General features: G+C 38.3%; 1 protein-coding gene across 1 annotated transcript; it reads left to right on the top strand.

Moving 5' to 3' along the window:
* Positions 1–10,544: 10,544 nt before the first annotated feature.
* MS3_00007176 (uncharacterized protein) lies at positions 10,545–19,380 on the top strand. The gene is made up of 3 exons (XM_051215430.1): positions 10,545–10,958; positions 10,995–11,108; positions 16,338–19,380. Exons 1-3 carry the CDS (start codon positions 10,929–10,931, stop codon positions 16,608–16,610), a joined length of 417 nt encoding a protein of 138 aa, XP_051065932.1. The 5' UTR covers positions 10,545–10,928; the 3' UTR covers positions 16,611–19,380.
* Positions 19,381–20,373: the final 993 nt, after the last annotated feature.

The raw sequence follows: 20,373 nt of genomic DNA, 5'->3' as shown, positions 1-20,373 counted from the left end.
TTTCATTATCAACAATCATTAGAACAGTAAACTGGTGATAGAAAACTAGAAGATAGTGTACGCATTCAATGTTTTCATTAGTAGTACACATTTATGACCTCTATAGAATCAAAATTCAAATATTGTGGTGGACCCATGACCTATCGATCTTGCGCACGAATGCTTAACTTCTAGACTACTGAGCCAGCTGGCATCCAACGGTGTTAATGTCTAACTTTAACCAATCCACGAAATTGCGCCATCGTTCACCACTGTCTTCGATGAGTTATTATCTCACAACAGATCCGGTTGAACTCTAATGATCACTGCTTCTTGCTTCTGATATTATTTAAATGTCTCGATTTTTATTTAAAAACGTACCAGCTAAAGACTTGTGTACTTGACTTGAAGTCACATTTGAAATATGAACGCTAATAATACTATCCGGTTGCCCAAACCGACGTAGATAGAATGTGATTTGCACTTGAGACTTATGGTTTGAAAATGGAACGCCTTACTATTGAGCTACCTCTTCACAAACCCAATAAATATGAATTTAGTATTCAAGAGAATTAAATTTCATCTAGTCTACTTACAACTTAAATAATTTAGCTCAATCCTGTGGGATAACCATATAGAGCCCTAGTGGATTATCAACGATGAATTACCAAACTTCTTATACGATTGACTGTACAAATCATCATTGTTAAATGCTTGGTAGATAATAAGTCACTAAAGGGAAACGTTATTAGTTTTATGTATTATTTAGTAATTATTTATTTGTATCAGAAGGGGGTTTGTGAATATTATAATAATTTAAATAGTTGAATTTCTGAGTCAATTGACGCTAGACCACCATAGAAAACCTAGAAGCACTGGACAACCCTATCGTCCTATTGTATGACTCCTCAGCAGTGCGCATCCACGATCCCGCCTCGCAGGATTCGAACACAGGGCCTATCGGTCTCACGTGCGAATGCTTAACAATATAGACCACCAGTGTTAATATCTAACTTCAACTAATCCACGAAATTGAACGATACATCCACCATTGTCTTCAGTGAGTTACTATTTCTACTAGCAGAAACATTGTTATATTCCATGTAACTATTGTAAAATTATACTATGTATTGATATAAATGATTGAGAAACATTGTAATATGTATACTGAAAGAATATCTAAAAGAAGAAAAAAAAAAGATAACACTAGAATTCAGGCATGTAACTTGTTAAGAGATGTTTTCAGGATTACAACTTTTATGGCTTGTAACTTCTTTTGTTGATTAACCTCCAAGCATGTAAATCAATAAATGATACATAAGACTATTGTTATGTATAGCTTAATGTTACATATTTCATATTTAATTGAACAAGGTTCTAGTAATTAATGAAGATTGAATTATGAGATACTGGTTATAATCACGGTAATGACTAGTATATATATTTCATATATTGAAAATGATCAATTATGTTAAGCTGTTACATTATATTATCACGAATTGATATAATAATAACAGTACTAATCATTCATATTTATTTATTTGAACACATAAATATTGGTACATATACGTCACATAAGTTACTTGATTTGTGTGTGGGCTGTGTTAATGCTCGAGTGTCCAGACCGAAGCAGGTGACTTTTTCTTAGGAGGCCACACCCCGAGCTTTCAATCTGAAGGTCTGATCCACAAGACGGTGGAGCAATATCACAAGATGCAATCATATGGTAGCCAGTGACCAATAATTGGTTCATACAACATTTGTTCACTCATGATCCTGGAGCCCATATGCACCATTGGTTTGAAATTAGGGTTTTCCAACTCCCCTAACTAGATCCTCCGTATCCACCGACCTGGTTACACTGCCGGACATTCGCTTTTCGTCTTCTTAATTTCGTAAACAACATCCTCACCACAAGAAGGCATTGCGTAGGACTTCCCTAGTAATGACTGTATACGCGTGGTCATGTGAGAGTATTTGGAAAGGGAGAGCTAACTCTCCCCGCCCTCGACCGTACCAGGGTATTTGGAGGCAATAATCACAGCACTAATCATAGTAAAATGGATTACACACGAAGAACATAATTCGAAAAGTAAGTATAAGTCAACAAAATAAAAAGTATAAGATTGAAACTGAAGATCTAAAGAAAGATATAAAATTAAGTGCTAGAAGCTATTCGTAAAAAAAATTATCTTATTTGATAGAGAATATCAAAATAAGTGTTATGATTCGTTTGAAAACAATGGACCATATTCAAAAATATAGTTCAGCAATTCTGAATAGACTAGGTCATGGAAACTGGAAAAAAAATTTGGAACTCATGAATGGTATGAATGGTAAAAGTATAACAACTAGATGAGCTTTATTTAGTTTTGCAATGACTACGTGATTTTAAAGTTACTTTCTAACTAATCTTCAGGAAGTTTGTATAAATTGCTTGTATTGTCTAATCTAGTTTGTTAGCTTATTGATAATCTACGCACTTTGACATTGTTTTTTTTTTAAACTTATGTAGATTATGTAGATGTGACATTATTAATTACGCAACTGACCTTTGTAATTCTGGGATCCCATCACATACAATACTAATAATAATCATAGTAATAACAATTTGAAAGAACGTATTTAAAGATATGAACATGTTCTATTTCCTTTCTTTTTGCAATGTATATGCTAAGTGAACTATTAAGCACCGATGGAAAGTGGAAAGAACAATGTTTTCATGTCTGTGTGTTGTGATGACTGACGCTATTTCAGCTTGCACACAATCCACCACAAAAGTTTTTGTTACGGAAGTATTATCTATCAATTCATTATATCTATTCAATATCCATTTGATATCTGCTATGAATTCTTTGTTCGTCCATAAAAACATTACTGGACGTGCTCTGTCAAAATTATTAGTCACTACTCATTGAAACGGTGAGTATCTACCTACAAAATAAAGTTTATCCTGCAACATCCTCATATCTGACTGTTGATATTGTTAGCAAAATCAATAATAAACACTTCTGGATACCTATCTCCATCTGTTCATCACTGCAAAAGTAAATTCGTATTATGTTCCTATTGTTAGAACAATATCCTCTTAATTTATCTGTTTGATGAAGCACATGAAAGACTCCCAGTTGTCAGTCACAACTTGAAAAAATAATATTACGAACTTGGCGATGAGAACTGTAACGGAAAGAGAACAGTGAAAATCCCTCTGCAGCTTCTTTGTTGAATAGTATTGTCATTTATTTGTTCCTTCTCCCTGTTGTGTATTTTTAACCCTTGTTCCGATTTCGTTTAACCATGTCTTTTGTTCTTCAGTCTTCCCCGTTTGAGCATTTATTATGTAATTTTGATTAAAGACTTATCTTTTGTTACCTAATTTTCAATTGCATGTTGCCGGACCATTGATAGTAAGGTCGAGTTTGACTAAGCTCAAGGTCACGGCGTGGTTCAGTGTGTGACTGTTAACCTTCTGACTGTCTGCTTGGGAGGATTGCTGGAAACCCTGCGGATAGACATTTGATCCCATCTTGTTGGGAATATTTGTATTGATTCTCAGGTATCAAACCCCTTAGTATTAACTGTCTCTTTCATTGTTTAGTGCCCTACTTTGCGTTAGGGAAACTTCTGACTGTATAGCACAGGCTGTACCGTTTGAGGTATTTTGTATTTTTGATGTAATTTGTTCCGTTTTCTTAATTAGAACCGTTTATATTGAGCACAGAGTTTGTGTTTTGATATAATATAATACGAGTATCTCAAAAACGCGTTGTGAGCTATACAGAGGAACGTGGTCTGGTCTAATCGAATAAATTTGGGTTCGTCAGTCCGTTGTTCCATCCGAATATCGGTTGTTCGGTCGCTACAAGAACCCTTGCATTCATCTTTTTCACATAAGTAGGAGTTATTTTATAGTTAACATGTGACTGCATGTCCCGTCACATCATTAGAAGATGGAGACCACAAACGAACTGGCTTCAAGCTTTCCTTCTCTTCGGATGACAATCTCCTAGTTCACAGATCACAAACCACCAATGGATTGTCACATGGACGAATGTGAATCATCAGGAAAGATTTTACCGAATACCGTCCAGTATCGAAGGTCACATAGAACGCTGATTGGAAACTCAAGAACTCCCAACTAAAATTTCACCTTTAATTAACTATTTTGACGATTTCTTAGGTTTGAGCTTTATAGTGAAGAAACACTTCAACATTTCGAACTTATACTTTTTCACATCACGTTCTTCCTGAGTTTCAAAAAGCACACCGTGAGTATCCTTGATCTGCAGGGTAGAGGACCATGTTTTTCTTAATTGCTGAAATTCATTTGATGCAATTTCGCAGTGAACATGTAAACAGTTTCTAGTATCATGTCATTATTTGTGGTGTTAATACGTTCTTTTCTGAATTTGATACAATCTTCAAGGAAATAGGTATAGCGATAACTTTCTGATGGACGGTTATAAAGAAACAAGGAATCCAGTATTTACAATGAAAGGGAAATAAAACCCTTTATATATTTTTATGATTTTTTAAGGGTTCTTGGACGTCAATAGGCTACCAAAATATGCAAAAAACAGGAATTCATACCAGCTTACACACACCCAACTGACTATAGAGTTATGTTTGACCCGAACGCCCTTCGATTACTAGGAAAGCGTGCAAACTAGCGAGTGTAATAAGGTGGTCTGCATGAATATTTGGGCTGCTTGTTCCTAACATCTAGGTATTTTAACAAGTCATCTGTTTTTCGTTTGTTTTAACACATCATTATACCTACTAGTCTCATAATCTATTCAGGTGCGCTTGTGAAAAGTTTACGACATTTCGCTGTACAAGTTACAAAACAGTCCAATCAGAGGCATCATGAATGCTGGTAACATCCATCGAAAATAATATACATTAATCGGATGACTTTTCCTGAATTGCTAACATTTGACTGGCCGCCACTCAATATTTATCGCACGGATTGACCAAGAAATAAGTGACGGAAACTTGTTGAAATACATTGCACTAGGAATTCTAGATTGTACCGAAAATATGATATTGAATAAAGCCGCCAATAATAATAAAGCTAGAAAAAGGAAGAACAATGGAAAAGGGCGAGGCTCTAATTTATGATCGAGCCGATCAGAAGCGTTTGAGAGAGTTCAAGGTCACGGCGCTAACTTTAGTACTTAGTGCTAACGTATGATCGGTTCACAAGGAATTTTGTACAAAACATGATAATTGAGCGGCTATAACAAATAAAACGGCGAGATTATAATTTGTGGACGAACCAATCAGGTATAAGATAACAGATCCCAGATTTTGGCGCAAAAGCCTTACATCCATTTGGCTAAATAGATTTTTGGCATTATAGCTGATGTCATTTCGTGATGAAAACCCTATATATAATTCCTAGCTAAGGCAAATTATGACAATTGTTGAGAACTGGATAACAAAAGCACCCGTAACACTGGCTGCAGCCAGGTACTACAATATATACGGATGATTGGAGAGCATACAGCCTCGTACACAGGTTTGGTTATGTGCGTCGTGTCGTTACCCACAAGTGGAACTTTGTATACTCGACAACCGAATTGCACACAAACAATACTGAGGATATGTGTTCGAGGCTGAAAGAGTTTTTGAGACCTTATCATGGCTCTAGAGGCCGACTATTCTTTAGCCATGTAGATGATTTCCTTCACTGCATGCATTACGATTTTAGAACCTCTGAACCTCTTTCTAATCTTGGCAAGTTTTTGAACCACATATGAGAAGTGTATCTACTTTAATTTATTGGTTTTATATAATACATTTTCACTCTGTACTGACTGTTTGTTGATTGGATGACATTTCTCAAGGTCACTTACAATTCTTTCAAAGGTCGTCCATAAAATATTGTCTCGCCTGGAAAAGAACTGGTAACTCAGCAGGTACATAAAATGCACTTACTTTTATTAAGGAGAACAATGGTCAACAATTAGCAATAACGTTAAATATTTCAGTTGTGAAAATTAGAACGACACAAGTAAACGAACAATATTGTTTCCAATTAGATAATAATCAATTTTTACTCCAATATACATGAATATTTATATGGGTCTATGAAAGAGTTAAACCGATTAAGACAAATTATGAGTGAATTAATACAATAATTAGACGATATCACAGGTAAAATGTACAAATTGATGGTAAAAACATAGGTTTACTAGTAGTGATATGAACAACGAAATAACAGAAGCTCTAGTCAGTTGGTCAACACAGGGATTAGGTCGAACTTGATTAAATAGGATTTAAAATAATTGTCATAAACATCATTAGAATTAAGTGATGAGAAGTGTGTAAGTAATTAGATAATGAAGAATGAGCAGTGGGAAGATGTGAAAAGCAACAAATAAATACAATGTGTAAAAAAATTTATAAAATCATTTATTGAGTTTTATTCAGCGAAGAAAGGGACAGGGTTGTCATGGGTTACTTCCGAACATATTAACCAGAGTTATATGTTCAGATCCCTATAACCTACGCTATTTGTAGGAAACGCGACCGAAACCCACTGTGAAATGATAAAAGTATATGATCAATCACTCAAAATGTTTTGGTTTTATCTGTTCTATGGTCACTGCCAACCAGGTTACCAAGATGGCCGAATGTATTGTTTCAGCCTTGCCATTTCTAACCAAGCAGTAAGATGCTCATTTATTCGTTAATTCAGTTGCCTGATAGTAAACCCGATATAGTTATCTCTGCAGGCGCAACTAGATTTGTAGATGCACATGGCAGAAGTGAACACATGTGACTTATTACCTCTCTGAGTAGATATCAGTGATCTGTTAGAACATTTCAATGTAAGATCAGCTACATAAAATGTCCTATTGACTGGCATTTATTCTATCGTACAGGACATCTCTGGTCACATTTCCGTCGTGGTGTAGTCATAGGAATAGGAGTTCCTTACGAGCGGTCAATATCTCCAACTTATTTTTCAACACATTCGTGTACTTCTTTGAAAGGTTTTTGGGGAAACCTATTCCCGCCTGTATATTATTAAAAAACTCCAACTACTTCTTTATGAAGTTCTGTGAACAGATATTTTTTAGCTCTGCTTATAAGACATCTGACCAGATTTCTTTTGTAACAGGTGGTTGTGAAACTATAGAAGTGTATGTGATGATAAACGAGATCCTCATATACACCATTCCGCTTACTGAGCCTTTATCTTGTCAACTTAATAATTCCTGATTTTCCTGAAATTTTACTAGTTTTGTCTTTATCAATAACACGAACGTGAAACTACAATATTCTGATAATGGAAAATAGGAGTTGACAGAGTAATGTTTTGAAACCTTTACCCGAGACAAGCCATTTCAGATATTAACGAAAGAAATTCAGGTATGTGCCAAAATCGTATTCCATCCCTTATTTTATAACATTCTACAACTTAAGCTGATTCCAACCTATGATGAAAACGCCAGTTCCTTTTGCTAATCATAGGTGTGTCTAAATTCACATTGAACACGTACAGAAACCGACTACAACATTGAGTGTTTGCCGTCTTAGTCCTGACTCATAACGATTTAGCGGTAATGCTAAGTTACAACATTAAAATTATGGCTTGCTGGCGTACTTTTGCAGCCAGTTAGTTCGGAACCCTATGGATATTAATAACTTGACCAAGTTATGTCTGTCACCATACACCCAACCTTAGTGCAGTTCGAACTTAAAAACTGAGTTCATGTTGAAATTGCCCGTATAAAAGGCGGCTTAGATATCTTAGAAAAAGGACAGAGAACAGTTACCTGTGCAATTACATAATTCCGTTTGTAACGGCAAATAAATCCCCAAAATAAATAGTTTTTTAGGTCCTCTATATTGGTGCTGACCTCATTGGTTTTACTAGACATATCGAGCTTACGGCGCCCGACCACGTATTCGCACCATACAACAAGTGGGTAGGCCGTGTTACACATCCCTTGCGACTGTTAGCTAGCCAAGAATAAACGCTTTCCAGTAGTCTTTCAAATCTATCTTTGAACCACACTCCGACCCTGTGTGAAAAAGTAATGGTACAGAAGAGGTTCTGGACAGTTTTAATAGCATTCGACCAGCTATTAATTTCATGGAAGAGGAGGAAAATTATAGCAGTATAACTTACATTGAATTTCAACGACACATACAAACTGTTTATTTGAAACAATTTTAAAGAGACATGGACAGTGAAATTTCGATAGATCAGCTTAAAAGATATATTAAAAGGACATTTAACGCCGCCGAATTAAATGCGATTTTCTCAGATAAGTCAATACTTACACAATGAATCAAGGGTAGATTACCGATGGTGGGATACTCAGTGTCTACACAAATTTAACTGCTCCTGTGAGGCTAGTAGACATATCTTCAGAACCTAACTAAGCTTACTAACAGACGTTCGCTAAGTCACGGTGCCCCAACTACTGACGAAGCCGATGGGATAGAGTTTATGGAAAGACGAAATTTGAAGCTCATATAAACACCTAAGTCTCTCAACACCAATGACCTGAACAAAAATACGTTAAGGATCGTAAAAGTCAAGTTGGATATTGAATCAGTGTGTTAAACTAACATTTATTCCCTCAGTAGGTACTTTAATCATAAGACATTGGAAGTTATCACTACTGTTTAACATGTAACATGAGGGGCCACCGGAGCTCCAGCTTCTACTTTAAATTTACAAGCTTCACCACTCAATTGAGGTAAATAAGGACTGTAATGTTTACAAAAATAAGGAAACAAATAACTAGCTTCCATCTACAGTACTTTTGTCCTAAAAGCATATTTTTGACTGACTATAAGTTGCTTAATTTGTTTAGCCTGTGTGGTGTTTTATAGCAATATTGTTTTATACGGGATAGGGTTGCCGACTTTACACCCAACCCTCTTTCTTCGCCCATGCTCGGGACCGGCAGTACCTCTAGAAGAGCTACAAGCGGAATACAATGGACAACTCGGAAAAGTTAAAAGATTTTGACTTCACAAATGACCTGGCTCTTCTATCCCATACACATTAACGAACGAAGATGAAGATGAATTGTAGTAGCAGCCTCTGCATCAACAGGCCTCAACATACTTGAGGGAAAATCAAGATCTTCAAATACAATAAGGAAAGCACCAACTCAATCATACTTCATAGAGAAACTATGGAAGAGGTGGGAAGTTTCACTTATCTGGGTAGCATCATCGATAAACGAGGAGGATATGATGCAGACGTAAAGGCAAGGATTAGAAAAGTAAGGGTAGCATTTGTACAACTGGAGAACATATGGGACTCAAAACAACTGTCTGCAAGCCAATACTAAAGTCGCAACCCACAATACGAATGTCAAGACAGTTCTACTGTACAGAGCTGAAACTTTCAGAACTATGACAACCATCGTGAAAGAGGTACAAGTATTTATTTACAATTGCCTACGTAAAATACTGAATGTCCATCGACCGGATAGCATCAGTAATAACCCACTGTGTGAGAGAACAAACCAGCTTCGAGAAGAGACAATTAGGAAAAGACGTTGGAAGTGGATAAGACATACATTACGGATATAATCAAAATCCGTCACAAGACAAGTGATAACTCGGAGTCCTGAAGGGAAATGTAAAAGAGGAAGGTTGAAGATCACACTGCGTCGGGAATCGGAAGTCGACATGAAAAAGATGAACAACAAGTGGAAAGAACTGGAAAGGATAGCCCAAGACAGTGTTGGATGGAGAACTTTGGTGACCGGTCTATGCTGCTCCATGAGGGGTGACAGGCGTAAGTCATAGTTACCTGCCTTTGTCAACCACAGATGCACTGAAAAATACAGTAACCAAAAAGATGCTGTGGTTGGTTTAGATATGGTTTATTCCACTATCTTGAGGAGTCTCATTGGTGGAGATACTCCTTTTAACATTGCAATCGTTTCTAAGCATTGTTCGCATCATTTATTAAAGCTTACTCCTGACATCGACGTTGGAAATAATACATCCAAACGGGAAGTTTGATAAGGTTGTTTTTTGAACAAAAGTGTGTTAATCAGGCAGAATCAGACTACACTGGTCACAAAATCATTCAAATACTGTACCTAAAAGACAAACGAGAGATCAAACGATCATCAGTGATAGGAATGATGTATTTCGTCGTAGAAAGAGTTAGACAAAAGCTAGTTCGCTATAGTGGCTATCTAAAGGGCTTTAGGAAAGTCACATCAACTAAACTAACTGAATCAATCCAGCTGATTATATGTGTTAAGACTAACTGGGTCATTATGGTCACTGTTATTTTAATATGTAGCATGTATTTACCACGAAATGTAACTCCTCAAGAATGGTTCGGTTTTGGAATTACCCCGAGTCTTTTAGGCAAAAACGCGATACAATTTAGGGACTCAATATGATACAAACCACTGTAACTCATTCGAGATCTTATTCTACTAACTTCTGGTTTAGACTGTTAAACTGTCCAAATCTTACGCCTGTGATATTTTCAATATGTATTGGCTGTTTTCATTATTAAATGTAAGTAACTCTATGGGGTCACTAAGTCAGTTCATTTTTTACTTTCCCGTTTTTTGTCCAGATTTCCTCACACACTATCCCAAAACACAATGTACCTTCAAACCTGACACGAAATACTACTTGTTCGCACTTCATCTGACGATCTACTCTGAGGGTGATTTCGGTCATATATAATCAAGTTGTGAATCATTATACGAAAGTGTTTTTTAAAATTTGACTTGTTTTCTTATATCTTATTCTCTACTTAGAAAAATTGGCAATCCACTTCTAACAGACAAGAAATTCAGCAGATCAAATGATTCTCCCATTCCTTTCATAAACATTTGAAACTGAGAATGAAAATTGAAACATTGTTAGTTTATTTTCTGTTGCAGTTCTTTTGAGTTAAATTATCCGGCGGCTAGTCAAGTGGTCTGTTTAGAAGGTTTCAGATGGAGGACGGTTCTCCGGCTCTTAATGTAGTACGTTTAGTTTGGTTGTCATTCAGTTTATGCTAGAATATAACTTCATCGGTTGACGAGGAGCTTGAAAGCAAAATCAAGGCAAAATATCCAGGTCTCAACAAACAAGGTGTTGGCTCCCTGTTATTGCAAAAGCGATTGAATCGTGGGGTAAGCAACTTGTTTATTTTGTTATTTTTTAACAGTTTACTATGTAAGTAGCTGTTTAGGATATTGGAAACTCCTCAAAATTAGTATGTGGGACCAGTCATATACTATAGATGTCATGTTTGGATTGTTTCATATCAACAACTTATACAGTGGATAATTATCAGGACTTAGAACCAACATTTTGTCTCCTCCCTTTAGTATCTGGTCTTTGTAAGGCACCATGTTTGCTAACTGATAATTGATGAGTTAGTCCAAACAATGAATTGACTAGAGGTAAGTTTCTCGCTACTCCAAATAGTTTATTTCTCTAGACTTAGTTTTCCATGAGCGTCTATCTAACACTCAGTTGCATCCTATCCATGCCTAAAATAACAAACCATCCCACCAGATCTCTTTAAGTGCCTTATTCTTGCTAAGCATGGGAATTTTAGTACCAAGATATCAGAGAGACTAAAATGTATTGACGAACCATGAGATTTAAGATATGTCTTGGGTTTTAGCATGAAATTCATCCACTCATTTGGCTAAATACTATTTTGACATTACAGCTGGTGTCAGTTCGTAATGAAAACCTTAAATCTAGTTCCTAACCATCATTTGTAAATCATAATTCTAATTCCTCGCACTGGTCTATTACCCTCATTTAGTCCTAGTTAGTAGGTGGACATTTTTAAGGTCATTTTAGCGTTGCTCAAGGGTCCTCCATAAATTATAATATCATCAAGATATCTATGTTAACTGAGCTCTAAATCTCAGTATAACAGTCCACCAAACGAAATCAGAGGACAGTTCATGACTTGACGAGACATCGTTTTGTGAACTAGCTCCAATATGTTGGTTAAAACTATGTAACAGTGATATCCTACCAGTTTGATAACTCGAAGTGCAGTCACCAAAATTTGAAGCGTATAAAGGAATTAAACGACAATTGGTTAGATGCAAACTAATGTTGCACATGGGCTCCAGTATCCTGTGGGAACAAATGGCGCATGAACCAATTTTCGGTCACCGGCTACCATGGGACTGCATCTCCTTACGATCACAGCCCACACACAAATTTGACAAGATGACAATAATTACTGAGAATACTATTCTTGCTCCATTTAAAATTCAGACAACTCACATCCATGTGATAACATTCATTTCTATTTTTTATGTACGACGTCACTTATCTACTTCTATTCTCACTTTGTGTATCCTTATTTTATAACTTATACAGTTGCTCGCCTATGGTGGAAATTCGACTCTGTCTAAACGATCTCAAGTCTGCCTGGTCGAAAGTTGAATGTCTCCACCGAATACGAATACTGAAAGTCTTTCTGAAACCAAATACTCCATTGAAACTGGCTGCCTTCAACGTTCGCACACTTATGCAGGTTGGACAACAGATAGGGCTGGCTATGTCTTTAGAAAGTCTTAATATCGATGTTTGCTGTCTATCCGAGGCCCGTATTCAAGACTCTGGTGTAGTACTACAAATTCGCTCTCCATCTGTCGCTTAGAAAAGCTTGTTTATGTGCGCTTATCCGGGGACCCTGTGGCATCTTCGTCTGGTCTTGCTGGCGTTGGTGTCGCACTAAGCGCTAGAGCTGAGGCAGCACTAATCGATTGGGTCCCCATTAATAGTCGGTTATGTGCTGTTAGATTAGAGAGTTCCATCAAAGTGAGAAATCGGCGTGAGAAACGATGTCTTTTCGTCATCTCTGCCTATGCTCCGACAGATTGCAGCCCGGATGCAATCAAGGATGAGTTTTACCACAAGCTATCTGTTCTTCTCCAGAAAGTGCGTTCGACAGACATTGTAGTACTAGCCGGAGACTTGAATGCTCAGGTCGGGCGTCTAGGCCGAGAAGAGAGTCGTTTAGGTGACCGATGGGGACTTGTTGGTCGCAGGACAGATAACGGGGATCGTCTACTGCAACTGTGCACAGACCATAACCTGTTTCTGGCTAGCACTAACTTTCGGCACAGTCATCGCCGATGTGCCACCTGGCGTCCTCCCTCTGCATCTCAAGCCTGGACTCATTGATCACATCGCGATCAGCTACCGCTGGCGTGGTTGTGTACAAGACTGCCGCTCCTTTTGGAGTACCTATCTGGACTCTGGTCTGCGCTAATCTTACCTTACTTTTCAGTGGACAATGAAGTGATCGTCACCATAGGATTGATGTCAGCTAATTGGTTGCAACTTCTGTTGCAAGTAAGTATCGATCCGAGCTAGCTTCTAGGCTAGCTACCATTCCACTGAAAAGTATAGATGAGCATTGGTCGCAATTGAATGACGCCGTGAAAATGGAGGGTACAGTCAGTTGTGGGTTCACGAAACGTCCCGCTTATAAGCACTGGGTTTCTTCAGGCTCCTTACAACTCATTGAAGCCCGTCAGTCTACTCCAGGTGACCGTGAGTTGGACCACAAACGAAGGATGTTACGTAAGGAAATTGGGCAAAGCTTGCGTAAGGACCGAGAATCCTTGTGGTCGGAGCGTGCTAATGAACTGGAAGCAGCAGCTGCATCTGGTAACTGCCGGAAGCTTTTCCAACCCATCCGGGCCACTGGCAGCAAAAAGTCTGGTGTGAGTGAAACAATCTGCGACGATGATGTGATGCCAATCACTAACATCCATCGACGTCTTGGACGATGGGCAGAATTTTTCGAAGGGCAGTTCAACAGAAGCCAATAGCTTGGACGCAATTGGAACTAAACGAATCCCCCGATGTTAGTGATTGGCATCCCATCATCGTCGCAGATTGTTTCACTCACACCAGACTTTTTGCTGCCAGTGGCCCGGATGGGTTGGAAAAGCTTCCGGCAGTTACCAGATGCAGCTGCTGCTTCCAGTTCATTAGCACGCTCCGACCACAAGGATTCTCGGTCCTTACGCAAGCTTTGCCCAATTTCCTTACGTAACATCCTTCGTTTGTGGTCCAACTCACGGTCACCTGGAGTAGACTGACGGGCTTCAATGAGTTGTAAGGAGCCTGAAGAAACCCAGTGCTTATAAGCGGGACGTTTCGTGAACCCACAACTGACTGTACCCTCCATTTTCACGGCGTCATTCAATTGCGACCAATGCTCATCTATACTTTTCAGTGGAATGGTAGCTAGCCTAGAAGCTAGCTCGGATCGATACTTACTTGCAACAGAAGTTGCAACCAATTAGCTGACATCAATCCTATGGTGACGATCACTTCATTGTCCACTGAAAAGTAAGGTAAGATTAGCGCAGACCAGAGTCCAGATAGGTACTCCAAAAGGAGCGGCAGTCTTGTACACAACCACGCCAGCGGTAGCTGATCGCGATGTGATCAATGAGTCCAGGCTTGAGATGCAGAGGGAGGACGCCAGGTGGCACATCGGCGATGACTGTGCCGAAAGTTAGTGCTAGCCAGAAACAGGTTATGGTCTGTGCACAGTTGCAGTAGACGATCCCCGTTATCTGTCCTGCGACCAACAAGTCCCCATCGGTCACCTAAACGACTCTCTTCTCGGCCTAGACGCCCGACCTGAGCATTCAAGTCTCCGGCTAGTACTACAATGTCTGTCGAACGCACTTTCTGGAGAAGAACAGATAGCTTGTGGTAAAACTCATCCTTGATTGCATCCGGGCTGCAATCTGTCGGAGCATAGGCAGAGATGACGAAAAGACATCGTTTCTCACGCCGATTTCTCACTTTGATGGAACTCTCTAATCTAACAGCACATAACCGACTATTAATGGGGACCCAATCGATTAGTGCTGCCTCAGCTCTAGCGCTTAGTGCGACACCAACGCCAGCAAGACCAGACGAAGATGCCACAGGGTCCCCGGATAAGCGCACATAAACAAGCTTTTCTAAGCGACAGATGGAGAGCGAATTTGTAGTACTACACCAGAGTCTTGAATACGGGCCTCGGATAGACAGCAAACATCGATATTAAGACTTTCTACAGACATAGCCAGCCCTATCTGTTGTCCAACCTGCATAAGTGTGCGAACGTTGAAGGCAGCCAGTTTCAATGGAGTATTTGGTTTCAGAAAGACTTTCAGTATTCGTATTCGGTGGAGACATTCAACTTTCGACCAGGCAGACTTGAGATCGTTTAGACAGAGTCGAATTTCCACCATAGGCGAGCAACTGTATAAGTTATAAAATAAGGATACACAAAGTGAGAATAGAAGTAGATAAGTGACGTCGTACATAAAAAATAGAAATGAATGTTATCACATGGATGTGAGTTGTCTGAATTTTAAATGGAGCAAGAATAGTATTCTCAGTAATTATTGTCATCTTGTCAAATTTGTGTGTGGGCTGTGATCGTAAGGAGATGCAGTCCCATGGTAGCCGGTGACCGAAAATTGGTTCATGCGCCATTTGTTCCCACAGGATACTGGGGCCCATTTGCACCTTGACGCAATAGTCTGACCGCCTTAATCTTGAGGCTAGTATGCGTGTATTCGAAGTTAGTCTAACTTGTTGGGGTAGAGAGACGAAAACTATTCTATGGCCTGACTGGCTGCTAAGCACACGACTGAGAAAGGAGTCAACTGGAACACCACTTGATTTATTCCCAATTCCAATCTCGTTACAGATTTCAGATCAGTGTAAAATGATGCATGAATATATAGATGACTAACCAGATAACAACGCACAACATTTAGAAAAATACAATTATGTCCAAAACTAGAGATTAGCGTAGAAAAATAGAGTACAAAATTACAATAGCTTTGCATTAAAAAGGGCTATGACAGTGAATCATACATCAAACGAAAGCTTATGATCTGTATAATAGACAAAAATAAATGTTACTGTTCTTTCAAACTTTAAATTAAAGTTAAATAACGTCCCCGAAAAATAGCTTCCGTAGTTCGTCAAGGCTTCTTGTTTCTCTGTTCATATCAGGTGGTTACCCAACATATGCAGGTAACTTGGTGTAGGCGTTTAGCTCTACTCACCAATCGGTTTCAGTTTAAAGCTCTCCATGTGTCTCATTTCTTCCAGTCCCAAAGTTCAACACACGAGCCTATACTTAGTTGTTGGGTTCCATCAAATAACTTAAAAGTAATTCATTTGTGACATTTTGCTTCTGTGAGATTTTATGAACCGTTCTCCTGGGGTCTGTTTGCAGCATCTGTTTTTTTTCAGTAGTATCGGTAATGAATAATGATATAAATATCATTGTTTTATTAATGCAATGACGTTATAACTAGTTTGCGTTTTTGTTTTTGTTTAAATAATATTTTATACAGCATAAATACTTTGATTCTGGAGACTATAATATGGCAAGAGCAAAGATTTTGCAACAGCAAAAGCATGTACTCCCTCCTCAAACAGAAGAAGCTATTCTTCATGAATCGACGGGGGAAACTATGGCTACTCCTGACAGTGTACCTGCAGTTCGTAAAAAATCCATTCTATCTCCAAATGGTGTAGAGTCTGTGGTTAATCCTGTCGCTGTTTCCGCTGCATCGAAGGCTTCATTATCCCATCCAACCGACAGTTTAAGTCTCTTATCAACATAATTACAGTGCAGTGAAAAATGAACAATTTTCTATTTTCAAATAACTACTTGTTCAAAAAGATCAGTCCTTTATTTCATGACAGTACACAAAGGTAACACATATGTCATAAAGTAAAAGGCTGTTCTTTTTGAACAGGTGGTTGTTTGAGAATAGTGGGTCGTCGTTTACTTTCGTTCTTGTCTATTCTTCCTCTCATGTCCTCTTCTTTTCCGTTACTCAATTAACTTTATGAATTTGTAAAGACCTATCTACTCTATCTCTGCCTTCTCTTAATTGTAAACCCTTTATCTATGTTTTATTTATTTGCACAAAGAATTACCCAATGCATTTGTATCTGGTTAGCAGCACAAATCCCTAAAATCAAAAAAACTGTTGATAACTGTGTATTCTGTGCTTTTCCTTGTTTTTTTCTCTAGACCAGTTTAGATCTTATCACTATTATTATGTCAATCTCCTATTCATGTGATTATATGCGTATATGACAGATTCTGTTGTTTTTCCGTACAGAATTGATGTGTCTCTTTTCGTAACTTTAAATATGTAGGCGTTAGTACGTTCACGTGTTCGCTTATGACTGATATGTGACCTGGCTGATATCATTTCACAATGAATATATATTCGTAATAATTTACTGCAATCTCAGCTTTGTCAACTCATGTTTTCAATCACTTTTTTATGCGCATGTTTTGCGTAAAGCAGTTCACTGATGAATCTAAGTGTACTCGTTTCCACCTTTTCTACTGCGCAACATATTTAAGCTTTTCTATGACTCTAAGTATACAGATACAGTAGCATATGTGATATATTAGGTAACCATCTAATGAGTAACGGTAAGGTTAGGTGATGACGTGATTAAATTTGGTTAAGTTTTGAACTATTATTGGCTGGATCAGATCGGACTCAAGTTATTCAAACCAACTCGTCCCTCATTGTTCCTCATCGGCTGGAATAAAAATAATATCATGTAAGCCTTGTGATGGCTACATCGGATTATACCGGTGGTCCGTGAAATAATTGTTTTTTTAATCTGAATCGTATGAGTTAGTGTTGACAGTTCCTAACATAGTAGGAACTGCCAGCCAAAAAACTTTGACGATATGGTTTTCGGTCGATGATATTGCCTGGGATATCTTTTCCTACTCTAACAGCAATTATGCTTTTATTACTTCAAAGGTTTCTCTACCCTTAATCATTCTTATTACTTCTGTGAAATTACGCGTGCGAATCCCCAGTTGTAATTTTAAGGTCAAATGAACAGAGTCAGCTACAACGTAGGACGAGGCACATATATGCATTGGTCCAAGTTGCCACACCTCATCAACACAACAAGATAAACTCTAAATTCATAAAGTAGTTTCTTCAATGGTAGTAATATATAAAAGAAAGATTGTGCATAAATATACATAATATAGGAAGAAAGAATTAGTTGGTAGAATAAGATACGAAGCGATATTAATCTCAGTTTAAGGGAAGATAAAGGGTGTACCACTAAGCGATTGTGAGCCATGTCACTCAGAGTCTCCAACCATTGGCTATGAGTCACGCGGACCCCAACCAGGTAGTCTGCATCTACCAACACGGCTCAGACTAGAAGTTGGTGACTTTGTGGACTAGTGTCACGTTTTGGTTTGGCCTCCCCTAACTTCCGACCATTCCCAACACTAGTCAGCATTGCACGTCGTGGTAATCGGTGTTCAGGCATACGTAACACGCGGCCCAACCATCTCAGTCGACGATTCACAACCTCGTCAACTGGTTCACCATCATTCCCTAATACTCTGCGCCTAACCTCACTATTACTTACCCCGTGATCCCGGCAGACGGCAATATTTCTGTGACATTTGTGATCAGGTAATAGTAACTTGCGAGTATCGTCTACCCTTAATAACCACGTTTCGTAGCCGTAAAGTAGAACAGAACGGACTGCCGCGCCGTATACTCGTCTTTTTATTGATAGATGGATATCTCGTCCTTACTATGGGTGACGTAAGTCGGCAAAAGCCAAGCGAGCTTTTTGAATCTGTGCTGAGATTTCGTCAGACACCAAACCATTAGGGCTGATCAGACTCCTAAAATATGTGGAGTTGTCTACACGTTCGACTACTTCACTCCCTATCCCTAGTTCAGGTGTTGACGCAGACCAGTCCTGAAGCAATAACTTACATTTAGAGTAGGAGAAGCGCATTCCAAACATTCTGGCATTGTTGCTCAGTGCTACCAAAAGACTCTGTATTTTATCAGCGTCTTCACCAAACAGGACTATATCATCTGCGTATTCTAAGCCAATAAGTGGACCTCCATGATGAAATTAAATAGAAATGGAGATAGTAGATAGCCTTGCCGTCACATGATGGAAGGTAATTTCTGAATGATTAAGACTATGTTTGGGAAAGCTAACCATCCTGTATTCGAGTTAAAGTGACTATTTCAGTGGTTAAGTTAGTTTTTCCAAGTATAATTTTAGTGTAGCTACATCAAATAGTCTTTTCAACTTCGAAAATTACTTCAGTTACGGGCTAGTATACAGCAAGACATAGTTGAAATCTAGAAAACCGTTTTACCTATGGTTTAAGACTCTTCACTTCTGCATAACCCTAAATACTTATCATCATAAATCGTCGAGAATAGTTCCTGGTTATTTAGCTATTCAATTCTAGATCGAAGATATCAATTAATCACAACCGGCGTATAAAGCCTGGGACAAATATGTATCACCCCCATTTTCCCATCTCAACACCCTAGCATGAAATTAGCAAGATGAGTAACAAAGAAGTCAAAATATCAGTAATATCAGCATTTGTAAGAAACAAAGTAATTCAGAAAGTATTTATGAAATAACATTAAAACCTGAGATGTGGGATGAATTGGTCCGTGGAGGTGACTGATTCTAATCCATGTCACCCAACACCAACCACTGATCTCATAGGCCTCAACCAGTTAGTTTACACTTATCAGCATAATTCAGTTTTTATCCCGTATATTATCTATTGATTCCAGTATTTGTGAACGTTTCAATTAACATCCGTCATTTACTGTACACATTCTTCAAGAAATAACCTTATCACAGACCAACAAAAACTAAGATGTTTGAGTAATACTGTGACGCATTAGTCACTAAAAGTTATGTAATACTAAAAAGCCAGTTTAGTAAGTAAATAATTCTTAAGTGCAAGAGTAATAGAGGAGTTATGAAGAAGCCGGTTAAGGAAACAAGTAGCGAAGTTGCTCCCTAATTGTTTCTATTTTATGAAAAAAAGTTCTGAATATAAATAGGAAAGCCGAGTTCCTGTTTGGCGCAGTCAAAATAAATTTATATTCAGAACTTTTTTCATAAAATAGAAACAATTAGGGAGCATCATGAGACAAGCCCTAACTTGGAATTCTGAAGGGAAGCGAAAAAGAAGAAGGCCAAAGAATGCATTACGTCGGAAAATAGAAGCAGATATGAAAAAGATGAATAACAACTGGAAGGAGCTAGAGAGGATTGCCCAGGACAGGGTTGGATGGAGAATGCTGGTGAGCGGCTTATGCTCTTCCACGAGGAGTAACAGGCGTAAGTAAGCGCCAAATAGGATTACTGACTCGAAACTTCATGTCCAAAAGATAAGTCGGTGCTCTATTGTCTAATGACTTGGATTGGAGATGGTAAATAGGTTTCCAAAATCCCTTCATCTTATTCAATGGATTGTTAATGTTGGTTTTAAATATGACTAAATGGAAATGCTAATTGAATTCATTTGATTAGATTTGACAGAGTAAATTA

The sequence above is a fragment of the Schistosoma haematobium genome, chromosome 4, assembly GCF_000699445.3.
Source record: "Schistosoma haematobium chromosome 4, whole genome shotgun sequence".
In the NCBI taxonomy this organism is placed as follows: domain Eukaryota; kingdom Metazoa; phylum Platyhelminthes; class Trematoda; order Strigeidida; family Schistosomatidae; genus Schistosoma; species Schistosoma haematobium.
Note: the sequence above shows the minus strand (reverse complement) of the source record. Positions and strands in the feature narration are given on the sequence as shown.